We start from the raw sequence: 13,630 nt of genomic DNA on the forward strand, positions 1-13,630 counted from the left end.
TTTGGCGACGAGTATGAAGCGAAGGCAAGCCAATGAGAGCGTACAGGTCGCAGTGGTGGGTAGTATATGGGGCTTTGGTGACAAAACTGATGGCACTGTGATAGACTGCATCCAATTGGTTGAGTAGAGTGTTGGAGGCTATTTTATCGATGTCATTGCCGAAGTCGAGGATCGGTAGGATGGTCCGTTTTATGAGGGTATGTTTGGCAGCATGATTTAATTTTGGATTGGAGATGCGTGTCTGGAAGGAGAGTTTACAGTCTAACCAGACACCTAGGTATTTGTAGTTGTCCACATATTCTAAGTCAGAACCGTCCAGAGTAGTGATGCTGGACGGGCGGGCAGGTGCGGGCAGCGATCGGTTGATGAGCATGCATTTAGTTTTACTTGCAATTAAGAGCAGTTGGAGGCCACGGAAGGAGAGTTGTATGGCATTGAAGCTCGTCTGGAGGTTAGTTAACACAGTGTCCAATGAAGAGCCAGAAGTATACAGAATGGTGTCGTCTGCATAGAGGTGGATCAGAGAATCACCAGCAGCAAGAGTGACATCATTGATGTATACAGAGAAGAGAGATAGCCCGAGAATTGAACCCTGTGGCACCCCCATAGAGACTGCCAGAGGTCTGGACAACAGGCCTTCCGATTTGACACACTGAACCAAGCGAGGCAGTCATTTGAGAAACCAAGGCTGTTGTGTCTGCCGATAAGAATGTGGTGATTGACAGAGTCGAAAGCCTTGGCCAGGTCGATGAATACGGCTGCACACGATTGTCTCTTATCGATGGCGGTTATGATATTGTTTAGGACCTTGAGCGTGGCTGACGTGCACCCATGACCAGCTCTGAAACCAGATTGCATAGCGGAGAAGGTACGGTGGGATTGGAAATGGTCGGTAATCTGTTTGTTAACTTGGCTTTCGAAGACCTTAGACAGGGTAGGATAGATATACGTCTGTAGCAGTTTGCGGCAGCTTTCCAATCTTTGGGAATCTCAGATGAGGGGTTGCAAATAGAGGTTGCAACAATTTCGGCAGATAATTTTAGAAAGAGAGGGTCCAGACTGTCTAGCCCGGCTGATTTGTAGGGGTCCAGATTTTGCAGCTCTTTCAGAACATCAGCTATCTGGATTTGGGTGAAGGAGAAATGTGGGAGGTTTGGGCGTGTTGATGTGGGGGGTGCAGGGCTGTTGACCGGGGTAGGGGTAGCCCGGTGGAAAGCATGGCCAGCCGTAGAAAAATGTTTATTGAAGGTCTCAATTATCATGGATTTATCGGTGGTGACAGTGTTTTCTAGCCTCAGTGCAGTAGGCAGCTGGGAGGAGGTGCTCTTATTCTCCATGGACTTTACAGTGTCCCAGAACATTTTTGAGTTTGTGCTACAGGATGCAAATTTCTGCTTGAAAAAGCTAGCCTTAGCTTTCCTAACTTCCCTGAAAAGTTACATATCACGAGGGCTATTCGATGCTAATGCAGTACGCCACAGGATGTTTTTGTGCTGGTCAAGGGCAGTCAAATCTGGAGTGAACCAAGGGCTATATCTGTTCCTGGTTCTAAATCTTTTGAATTGGGCATGCTTATTTAAGATGGTGAGGAAGGCACTTTTAAAGAATACGGAGACTGACGGGATGAGGTCAATATCCTTCCAGGATACCCGGGCCAGGTCGATTAGAAAGGCCTGCTCGCTGAAGTCTTTTAGGGAGCGTTTGACAGTGATGAGGGGTGGCCGTTTGACCGCAGACCCATTACGGATGCAGGCAATGAGGCAGTGATCGCTGATTTCTTGGTTGAAGGCAGCAGAAGTGTATTTGGAGGGCAAGTTGGTTAGGATGATATCTATGAGGGTGCACGTGTTTACGGATTTGGGGTTGTACCTGATGGGTTCCTTGATAATTTGTGTGAGATTGAGGGCATCAAGCTTAGATTGTAGGATGTCCGGGGTGTTTAAACCTCTCTGGGATAGGCCGGACACTTGCGTCCCACCTGGCCAAAAGCCAGGGAAAATGCAGAGCGCCAAATTCAAATAAATTACTATAAAAATCTAACTTTCATTAAATCACACATGCAAGATAGCAAATTAAAGCCTGAATACAGCCAACATGTCCAATTTCAAAAAGGCTTTTTGGCGAAAGCATAAGATGTTATTATCTGATGATAGCACAACAGTAAACAATGAGAGAGTAGCATATTTCAACCCTGCATGCGCGACACAAAACACAGAAATAAAATATAAATCATGCCTTACCTTTGACGAGCTTCTTTTGTTGGCACTCCAATATGTCCCATAAACATCACAAATGGTCCTTTTGTTCGATTAATTCCGTCAATATATATCCAAAATGTCAATTTATTTGGCGCGTTTGATCCAGAAAAACACTGGTTTCAACTTGCCCAATGTCACTACAAAATATCTCAAAAGTAAACTTTGCCAAAACATTTCAAACTACTTTTGTAATACAACTTTAGATATTTTTAAACGTAAATAATCGATACAATTGAAGACGGGATGATCTGTGTTCAATCCAAAAAGAAAACAAACTGACGCTACTTTTCTGGTCACGCGCCTCTATCTAACAGTCCACTTCAAGTGACTCTCATTCAAGATGGCTGTACTTCTTCATTACAAAAAGGAAAAACCTCAACCAATTTCTAAAGACTGGTGACATCCAGTGGAAGCGGTAAGAACTGCAAGCAAGTCCCTTAGAAATCTGGTTTAGCAAAATGAAAACCCATTGAAAAGACAGTGACCTCAAAAAATACAAATCTGAATGGTTTGTCCTCTGGGTTTCGCCTGCTACGTAAGTTCTGTTATACTCATAGACATGATTCAAACAGTTTTAGAAACTTCAGAGTGTTTTCTATCTAAATCTACTAATAATATGCATATCGTATATTCTGGGGATGAGTAGCCTGCAGTTGAATTTGGGCACGCTATTCATCCAAAAGTGACAATGCTACCCCTAGGTCACCTAGCAGCAAATTAACAAGGCACACCTGTTAATTGAAATGCATTCCAGGTGACTACCTCATGAAGCTGGTTGAGAGAATGCAAGAGTGTACAAAGCTATCATCAAGGCAAAGGGTGGCTACTTTGAAGAATGTCAAATATAAAATATATTTGGACTTGTTTAACACTTTTTTGTTCACTACATGAGTCCATATGTGTTATTTCATAGTTTTGATGACTTCACTGTTATTCTACAATGTAGAAAATAGTTTTTAAAAAAGAAAGGAAAACCCTTGAATGAGTAGGTGTGTCCAAACTTTTGACTGGTGCTGTACATGTACAGAAATACAAGAAGAATCTACAAGCATTTATGAGCACATACGTGTGCTCACCCCCCCCCCCCCCCCCCCCACACACACACGCACACATTATGTCCTCCTTAGAAATACGGAAACTTTTTTTTATCCTGGTAGAACACAACCCTAACGGATGTCTCATTTCACATTTAATTAACCCTCTACTTTGGACCAGATTCATGTATAAATCATAGAAATGTAATTTGATATCTCTGCTATTTAGCTTCTTGTCAGAGACGTGAAGAGCCGCGAATCTGACTCTCCATATCTTACATCTCTCCTCTACGGGACTAAGCCTCACTTCAGCTAAGAGCACGGAAACGTTATTTTCTGAGAATTGATGTCAATTCTGTTTCTGTCAGCTCTGCAAACTATCCTCCATGATGAAAACCAACCGCTCCATGACAGTTGGCATTCAAATTGGCATTATATTTACAATGGAATATGTGTTTCTTGGGAAATTATATTGGAACTAGTGCCAGATTTCAACTACTCTAGCGTGTTGCGTGACAATAAAAGGTTTGCCACTGAAACATTGACTACTCTCCTTTCTTATTGCCTTTGTTTTTCAATATCACACAACCTCAGGGGATAGTTGTCTTTACAGAGTAGCGCAGCCTGCTGACTTTCCCTGACAGTGTCGGTGGTTGAGGTGATATGTGTCTGTAGTCACTATCTGGCCCTGCTAGACGGGAAAGTATATGACTACTTCGTTACAGCAGGTAGCTTAGTGGTTAGAGTGTTGGGCCAATAACCGAAAGGTTGCTCGATTGAATCCCCGAGCTGACAAGGTGAAAATCGTTCTGCCCCTGAACAAGGCAGTTAACCCACTGTTCCTAGGCCGTCATTGTAAATAAGTATTTGTTCTTAACTGACTTGCCTAGTTAAATAAAGGTTAAATAAAAAATAGTAAAAATCACAAATGGGATTTCAACCACAAACCCTCATCTTTAACATTAACCCTAACATTACCCCTAAACCATAGATTGAACAAATATATAATTCTAACATTTACTGTCACTCTAGTTCTCCACAGTATCTGACTTTAAAAAGTCAGGCCACCAACAAACACCCACAACTGCCCTGTGAACAGCAGTAGGCCTCCTTTGCACTATTACTGCTTCCTCCAGTCCCCATTCTAGAGGGAAGACACTCAAAGTTCGTCCCTGACAGATGAGAAATCTGCTGAGTCTGCAATCTGGGCCTGAGTGGTGTGTTAATGCAGTGGTCTGTCTGGTCACTCTTTCACTCACTCTCTTGCTCTGTGTACCAATGGATCTATCTATCCCACGTTCATTATTCTCTCTCTCCTCTATACCTCTGTCTTTTCTCCCCCTTTCCTTCCATCTGTCCCTGTGTCCATCTCATCCTCTCCTCCTCTACGTGAGTCTATTATTCATCCGTAAAGTGACAGTGGGCAGGCTTCTCCGTACCTCAAATAAGGAGATACATGCTGTTTCATAATTGATGCCAGAGCCACTGTTTGTTTGGTAAGGGCTGTGACACCGCAGAGAGAGAGAATGGAAGAAGGGAAGGCTGGTGGACAGACAGAAGAGGGACAGAGAGAGAGAATGGAAGACAGGAAGGCTGGTGGACGGACAGAAGAGGGACAGAGAGAGAGGGAGAAAACGGGAGGGGAAGGGCTGTGACACAGGAGACAGAATGGAAGAAAGAAGAGAGACAGACACAGTACAGTATGTGTTTATCTCCTGTCTTTGGGGAAGACAGACAGACAGACACAGTACAGTATGTGTTTATCTCCTGTCTTTGGGGAAGACAGACAGACAGACACAGTACAGTATGTGTTTATCTCCTGTCTTTGGGGAAGACAGACAGACACAGTACAGTATGTGTTTATCTCCTGTCTTTGGGGAAGACAGACAGACAGACACAGTACAGTATGTGTTTATCTCCTGTCTTTGGGGAAGACAGACAGACAGACACAGTACAGTATGTGTTTATCTCCTGTCTTTGGGGAAGACAGACAGACAGACACAGTACAGTATGTGTTTATCTCCTGTCTTTGGGGAAGACAGACAGACAGACACAGTACAGTATGTGTTTATCTCCTGTCTTTGGGGAAGACAGACAGACAGACAGACACATTACAGTATGTGTTCATCTCCTGTCTTTGGGGAAGACAGACAGACAGACACAGTGCAGTATGTGTTTATCTCCTGTCTTTGGGGAAGACAGACAGACAGACACAGTACAGTATGTGTTTATCTCCTGTCTTTGGGGAAGACAGACAGACAGACACAGTACAGTATGTGTTTATCTCCTGTCTTTGGGGAAGACAGACAGACAGACACAGTACAGTATGTGTTTATCTCCTGTCTTTGGGGAAGACAGACAGCGGTAGAGAGAGAAAACTAAGGTGTCGTTCTCCCCCTCTCTAATCCTTACGTCTCTCTGTCTTCTTTTCTCTCTCTCTTGTGGCGTTAATATGCACTCCACTCTCTACTGGAGTGTAAAGGTGACTCGCATTAGTTTCTGTCCCACTGTCACTGGTGTGTTCACTTCAGTTGAGTGGCCTTGCCTGCTCTGTCTCTTGCTCTCTCTTTTTCCATCCCTCCATCCCCCTTCCTTTCTATGTAGCTACAGTTGTTAACGCATACACTGCCACCCACTGTGAGTAGTGTCTCGTACTGTACATATTAGTCATATCTAAAAGGAGATGTAGGCTGCCTTGATACTTTCCAGGCAGTAGAGTCAGTTAGGACTCTACCAACCTCTTCCCTGTTAATATTGATGGACACCAAAGGTGTGTGTGTCATGCTTTAGCACCTCTCTGTGATGGGCCCAAACACACCTACAAAACACACACAGTCACACACACTGAAGGTAAGGCACACAAACATGCTTTAGCACCTCTCTGCGATGGGCCCAAACACACCTACAAAACACACACAGTCACACACACTGAAGGTAAGGCACACAAACATGCTTTAGCACCTCTCTGCGATGGGCCCAAACACACCTACAAAACACACACAGTCACACACACTGAAGGTAAGGCACACAAACATGCTTTAGCACCTCTCTGCGATGGGCCCAAACACACCTACAAAACACACACAGTCACACACACTGAAGGTAAGGCACACAAACATGCTTTAGCACCTCTCTGCGATGGGCCCAAACACACATACAAAACACACACACATACTCACACACACTGAAGTTAAGGCACACAAACATCGTGGCACAGACACTCCAACATACACACTTATAGACAAACACTGTAACACTCCATTCATCCACCCATCTCCACCCTATCTCTTAATACGCTCCAGATGCTGAATCCATTCACAGACAGTCAGTCAAGGACAGATTCTACTACCTTCCATCATTACATACAACCACCGAGAGAGAGACACAGGGAAAGAGTGGAGGGAAGGATGGAGGGAGGGAGAGGAGGAATTAGGAAAACGGGGGATTAACACAAGTCCAGAAATAAGCTCATGCACGTCAAAGGGAGTTATCAAAACTTCACTGTTGGTTACAAAGAGGACAAGTGCTGATGGAGAGAGCAGCGGTTAACCCATCACACCCCACGCCCTGTTACAGTCTGCATAGCTTCACCTAGCAATGAAGCAAGAAGTAAGCCACTTAACCCATCACACCCCACGCCCTGTTACAGTCTGCATAGCTTCACCTAGCAATGAAGCAAGAAGTTAGCCACTTAACCCATCACACCCCACGCCCTGTTACAGTCTGCATAGCTTCACCTAGCAATGAAGCAAGAAGTAAGTCACTGAACCCATCACACCCCACGCCATGTTACAGTCTGCATAGCTTCACCTAGCAATGAAGCAAGAAGTAAGTCACTGAACCCATCACACCCCACGCCCTGTTACAGTCTGCATAGCTTCACCTAGCAATGAAGCAAGAAGTAAGTCACTGAACCCATCACACCCCACGCCATGTTACAGTCTGCATAGCTTCACCTAGCAATGAAGCAAGAAGTAAGTCACTGAACAGGCACCAGCAAGATACAGGAAGAAAGACATTTGCAATTTGGTGAAGCTTAGAGCAAGTTATTTCCCCCTGCTAATACCCTGTCTTTTTTTACTGCCTCTCTATATCTCTTCTCTGACATGTTGTGTATTACCTTCCCATGATGCTCTAAAAGCTACCTCTCATTTGGCACACTATTGGGCAACTCCATTAACCACGTTTTCCTTTTTCGGCAGAAATGTAGCAGTAGGCCTATCTCTAAACCACTCAGTAATGAATTAACTGGTATTTTGCCGTTCTGTGGCCCTGTCTCTCTTTCCAGTTTCAGACTAATATTATTGGGCTATTTGGCACGTTATCCAGCTAGCTTGATTTCAGGGCTAACTTCATTCACCATTTGTTCTTCCTCTTACTCAAAAAGCAGGCCTAGGCCTAACCATTCCACGAACAAACTGTTACTCTCCCTCTCTCACCCTATCTCTCCCTTTTCTGACACAATCCTGTTTGGCTCATTATGAGCCGGAGCCGACAAGTTGAAAAAATAAAGTCTGGCGCTGTGGTCTTGAGCAAGGCATTTAACCCTAATTGCTCCAGGAGCGCTGTTCAATGGTGACCCCGGCCGTGACCCCACTCCCCACGGGTGTCTCAGGGGGAGTTGGGATATGAAGAAACATATTTCCATTACACACTTGTGTAAAAGGACAAATACAAGCCCCCCCCCAAGTTATTAGTATTATTCAGTTAAAAAGGTTTTGTTCTCCTCGACAGATAAGTTAACTCTTCTCTGCCAGACAGTGAGTGGTCTTTGGTCTCTGTCGCCTCGGGGTTCATGGCTCTTGAATCACAGAAGTGACGCATGACTCAGCCATGGATAAACCCGACTCGACCACGGAGATAATCCTCACATCACGCAAGGGGAGACAGGGCAAATAAGCCTAATAAATGTGAGAAAAAAAACAATGTACCCCCCCCACCCAAAACAAATGTCCCAAGAAAAACAAAGCCCTGGCTCACCTAGGGGTCGTGGTGTCGTTGAGGGATCTTCCTCTCGCCTCACACGAAGCCATTTCAATCACCATATGTGCACACATGCAGGCGGCCAGGCCTCAAGGACATAGCGAGCTTTTAGTGGGAGAGCTGCTCTTTTAAAGCGGTTCCACGGTCCCAAGACTCCCGCTGAGAGACACGTGCTCCATTTTATCACACTTTCTTTTATTTCTTATGCCCTGAAAGAACAGCTTATCACACCAGAGATAAGGCCAATTATCTGCTCAATTAATGCCAGAACCTGCTACCAGCACTGGCCCAAATGACCTCAGAATTGAATTCAGAAAACTTGAATGTTCTCAGAGAGGCAATTCATTTTGCAGCAGTCATAGAACATATCACATATAAAATGTTTAAATGAAAAAAACAACCACAAATAGCAAAGAATATTTCCAAGACAGTAAGGCAGGGTAAGCCAATTTCATAGTCATAGCGCAAGTGCTAAGTGTAATTAGTCCAACATTTTGTTAAATTGCAGAATTGCATTCAGAATAAAAGAGTATTTGGCCATATTTAATTTATTAGATTTTTTTTCCGTTTGGGGCCAATAAGCGAAATGTTGCTGGTTCAAATCCCTGAGCCGACTAGGTGAATAAAAAAACAAACATCTGCTGATGTGCCTTTGAGCAAGGCACGTAACCCTAGTTGCTCTGGATAATAGTGTCTGCTAAATGACTAATATGTAGAAAATGTAGTGTGTACCTGTGGTCAGAGGGAAGGGGGTGGACTGGGTGGGATCCGGAGGACTCTGCCCAGGTAGAGAGATGACAGTTCATGCTGTTGCTGCCCCATGATTCTTCTGCAAGTCCTGACTACTTTGTCCAACCTTATTTTCTGTGCACCTTTGATATTCCCAGACCAGCAGGTCAAGCAGTAGGACAGAATGCTCTGAATGAATGATTTATAAAAGAGAACCATGATGGCCAGATCAACATTAAAAAGGGTCCGTTTCTGGTGAGACTGACAGAATTATTATCTTTAACTCACACAGCTAGATGAGAGGCCCATCTCAGCCTGACAGCCTGTTATAAACAAGAAACAAATACATATTAGGGCTAGTCTGCTGTTAGGCATTTAACACTAAAGTCTGCTGTTGGGCATTTAACACTAAAGTCTGCTGTTAGGCATTTAACACTAAAGTCTGCTGTTAGGCATTTAACACTAAAGTCTGCTGTTAGGCATTTAACACTGAAGTCTGGTGTTAGGCATTTAACACTAAAGTCTGCTGTTAGTCATTTAACACTAAAGTCTGCTGTTAGGAATTTAACACTAAAGTCTGCTGTTAGGCATTTAACACTAAAGTCTGCTGTTAGGCATTTAACACTGAAGTCTGCTGCTAGGCATTTAACACTAAAGTCTGCTGTTAGGCATTTAACACTAAAGTCTGATGTTAGGCATTTAACACTAAAGTCTGCTGTTAGGCATTTAACACTGAAGTCTGCTGTTAGGCATTTAACACTAAAGTCTGCTGTTAGGAATTTAACACTAAAGTCTGGTGTTAGGCATTTAACACTGAAGTCTGCTGTTAGGCATTTAACACTGAAGTCTGCTGTTAGGCATTTAACACTGAAGTCTGCTGTTTTCAAAGTCAGGCTGAACTGAAAATATGAATCATATCCTATAGACACTGGCCATAGTTATCAGTGCCAATCATGTCATAGCCTTTTCCTGTAGTCAAAATGACCAAATCGCCCTCTATTTCCTTATGGGTGGAATGTTATTAATATTTTTCATAATTTCATAATTAATCTACTTTTATTTTTAAACGGCTGAAAACCCAGTGTTTCTATGTCAAATGGTTTTGTCCAGTCTACTGTGATGTATATAAAGTGTAATATTGGGATGCAAACTCAAAATGTAATACATTTCAACTCTCTCCATATATATCTGACATGGTACAGGTGTCTTCTTTGTTTTAAGCCCATAACCATGTGTGAGAGGTGTACATTTTTTGTTTCAAAGTAGATTTTTTAAGACTACCAAGAAAAACTCTGTGTGACCCTGGTTTAGCCCACTACCGTAAAAGGTTAACAAGTTACAGCCTACCAAAACAGAAGAAGGGATATTTGACCAAATTTAAAAAAAGGGTCCATTCAGGCGCCTTCTAGTGCCTGAGGTGATCAGGCCTGTCTCCTGTTGGTGCATCCCAGTTAGTGTTGAACCCAACACAAGTCAACAGCTTTTTAATTTGATTTATTAACCTTCATTTAACCAGCGGAAACCCATTAAGACCAGGGTCTCATTTCCAATGGTGCCCTGAGAACCACAGTTCAAGCAACGTGAGCAACACATTTAACAATGATCACTACAAAATGAGTTACAACATTTCAAATGAATCATGTTCTGTTCAAAAGGGCAGTAGAAACAAATACATACAATCAATCAAAACAAGGGCTGTTTTCATTGGTCATGTTTTTTTTAGCAGAGGCCTAAATTCACCTTCTGGGACCAGATAATGACGTTTTAGAATGAACTGTAGGTCATCCCAGGACGGAGGGGCATAGTAACTGAAAGCAGTCTTCCCTAACTCAGAGGAGACCCGCGGAGACCTGTTGAACAGCTAAACTCAAAGGAGAGTGATAGATGGAAAAACACAGACAGGATACCTTAGAGTAATAACCCAGTTATTAGATGTTCTTCTTCAAAGGACGAACATGTTGCCACAGAGGAGGACGCTACAAAAAAAGGAGTATGAGAGATTTATCTCTTTCCTTCATGTTTAATACACATCAATCAGCACCTTGTCAATCTCTTAGGTATGTTGTGATCTTTGGCTCCTACCTGGCTATAGGAGTGTACACACCAACACCTTTCAGCCACCATAGTGAGCCCCGACACACACGCACACACTAACACACACTAACACACACAGAGACATAAATCGTCAGTTGTTCAACCCAAAGCAGTGTAGAATAGCCTCTGGACAGGGAATTCACTGGACAAACACAACACAGGATTCAACAACCACAACTCTCTGAAGAACCTGAAGAACCTTACAGACAGACATAGATATACTCATTTGTGCATGCAGAACAAAACACATGTATTCACACTTGCACACTGACTCACAACACACACAGCCAAGAAAGACAAAAACAGACACCAGATCCCACAGACACTAAACACATGGTCACATACATAGAGACAGTCTGTCAGACAGTCAGATATTCATTTCATTTCAATTAAATCACAACCTCCCACCACCATCAGTTCTTGGCATAACCAACTGGTTTTATGTCGGTTTTAGATGGAGTTCTGTGCTATCAGCTTAATACAGCATTAGAGAAAGAGATCTGTCAATCATTCAGCACATCAACAGAATCTGTAGGCCAGTGACACAATCTACCCCCCCCCCCCCCCTCCCACACACACACCACATTTCATCTTAGTAAAGACCATCTGTTACATACGCTGCAGCTCAAATCTGTGGAGCTAGATAGAGCAGTTTCCTCCCCTGCTTTGACACACATAGACAGAGCCATCATGAATAACCACTCATACACATCAATCACTGCACATCACCCATCATCGCTCTTCTTTCAAATAGAACAGGAGCTTTCCAGTGCTTTTCAGATGAAATATATGCAGAGGCCTCTTCAAAGAGATGGAGACAGAATGCAAATGTACACACCACACAGACAAAGAATTACACCTGCGCATGCACACATACACACACATACACATATAAAGGCACACACACGCACATACACACACACATACACACACGGCCAAAGACAGATAGTGAGTCATTAACTATTACTTAGTTTTCGCATATCAACCCACTTCAATACGACAGTCCACTTCAACTTGACAGACCACCTTATGCATGAGGATTTTGTGCAGCTATCCATCCATCCATCCCTTCCCTTCCCCTCTCTCTCTCTCTCCCTCTCTCTCTCTCTCTCTCTCTCTTTAAATTACATTTAAATTTGAGGGCTTTATTGATATTCTCTCTCTCTCTCTCTCTCTCTTTTTATCTCATTTCCCAGCCAACCATCCATCCAGCCATCCATCCATTTGACTATAAATCATCACCAAGACCTATCAAAGCCTGCAACAACATGCTGTCTTGAATACTGGGACAGTCTGCCATTAACATGAACAATGGGAAAAAAGACCAACAAATGAAAAGAGGCACACGTTACAGTGGGAGGAGGAGAAGGAGAGGAGGAGGAGGGGAGGGGAGGAGGAGGAGAGGAGGAGGAGGAGGAGGAGAGGAGGAGAGGTGGAGGAGGAGGAGGAGGAGGAGGAGGAGGAGAGGAGGAGGAGGAGGAGGAGGAGGAGGAGGAGGAGGAGAGAAGGTGAGGGGAGGAGAGGTGGAGGGGAGCGGAGGTGAAGGAGGGGAGGAGGGGTGGACGAGGACGAGGGGAGAAGAGATGGATGTGGAGGTGGAGGAGGCGGGAGAGGAGGAGGGGAGGAGAGATGGCTGTGGAGGTGGAGGAGGAGGAGGAGGAAAAGGAGGAGGGGAGGAGGAGGCATGCTGGTAGGGAGTTCTGTGGCTGTAGTGGAGCTGAATAGGGAGGGAGGCAGGGGGTCTTTAACTGTCACATTCATGATATCATGAGTGAGGGGTGGCAGGGTTCAGAGGGAGAGAAGGGTTATGCAACGTATTAATCATTTTGATTATGCCCCACATTTGTATTCTTTTGTTGTGAGAACTTGACCGGCCCCATGGAGAACCTGGCTTTCCCATGCCAACTAAGTCCTGTCTGACACACTATAACATGGAGACACACACACGCATGCACACACTCTCACACACACATACATACACACATACAGAGCCAAACCAACTCTCCATCACTCTTGAACACACACAAGCGCATGACACACAACACACATACACACATACACACATACATTCACACACAGAGCCACATCCATTGCACACAAACACACACACTCACAAATGTACAAACACACAAAAAGCTCACTCACAATTACTCTAATACAAACACACACACGGTCTTATATAGGAATAGAGAGGTAAAGTTGTTTCTTACCTTCTTCAGCTGAATTAGACTGGAGAAACAGAGAGAGAGAAAGAAGGACACTCCACATCTCCACTACAGAATGACACTAACCCAGGAAGGGTGGAGGGAGGGAGCATGAACGAGAGAGAGAGAGAGAGAGAGAGAGAGAGAGAGAGGGGACTGGGAGGAGGAGTCTGCCTGCTCTATTTCAGAGAGAGAGAGAGAGAGAGAGATGGGGAGATGGATGGGGGAAGGAGAACAAATAATTTTCAGAGTGAAGAAAAAAAACGACAGAAGCACCAATATTGTGCCAGGCGTGAGGTAAACACTCCACATTCATAACTGTGGAAAC

General features: G+C 44.0%; 1 protein-coding gene across 1 annotated transcript in view; it reads right to left on the reverse strand.

Annotated features, from left to right (window-relative positions):
• ephb6 (eph receptor B6) overlaps positions 1-13,396 on the reverse strand; it is a 51,854-nt gene extending 38,458 nt beyond the window's left edge. Inside the window, exon 1 of the mRNA XM_031787238.1 lies at positions 13,309-13,396. Within this exon, the coding sequence (XP_031643098.1) occupies positions 13,309-13,366 (58 nt within the window). The 5' untranslated portion in view covers positions 13,367-13,396. The remainder of the gene's footprint in view (positions 1-13,308) is intronic.
• Between the last annotated feature and the right edge of the window lie 234 nt (positions 13,397-13,630).

This window comes from Oncorhynchus kisutch, linkage group LG13 (assembly GCF_002021735.2).
Source record: "Oncorhynchus kisutch isolate 150728-3 linkage group LG13, Okis_V2, whole genome shotgun sequence".
Lineage (NCBI taxonomy): Eukaryota > Metazoa > Chordata > Actinopteri > Salmoniformes > Salmonidae > Oncorhynchus > Oncorhynchus kisutch.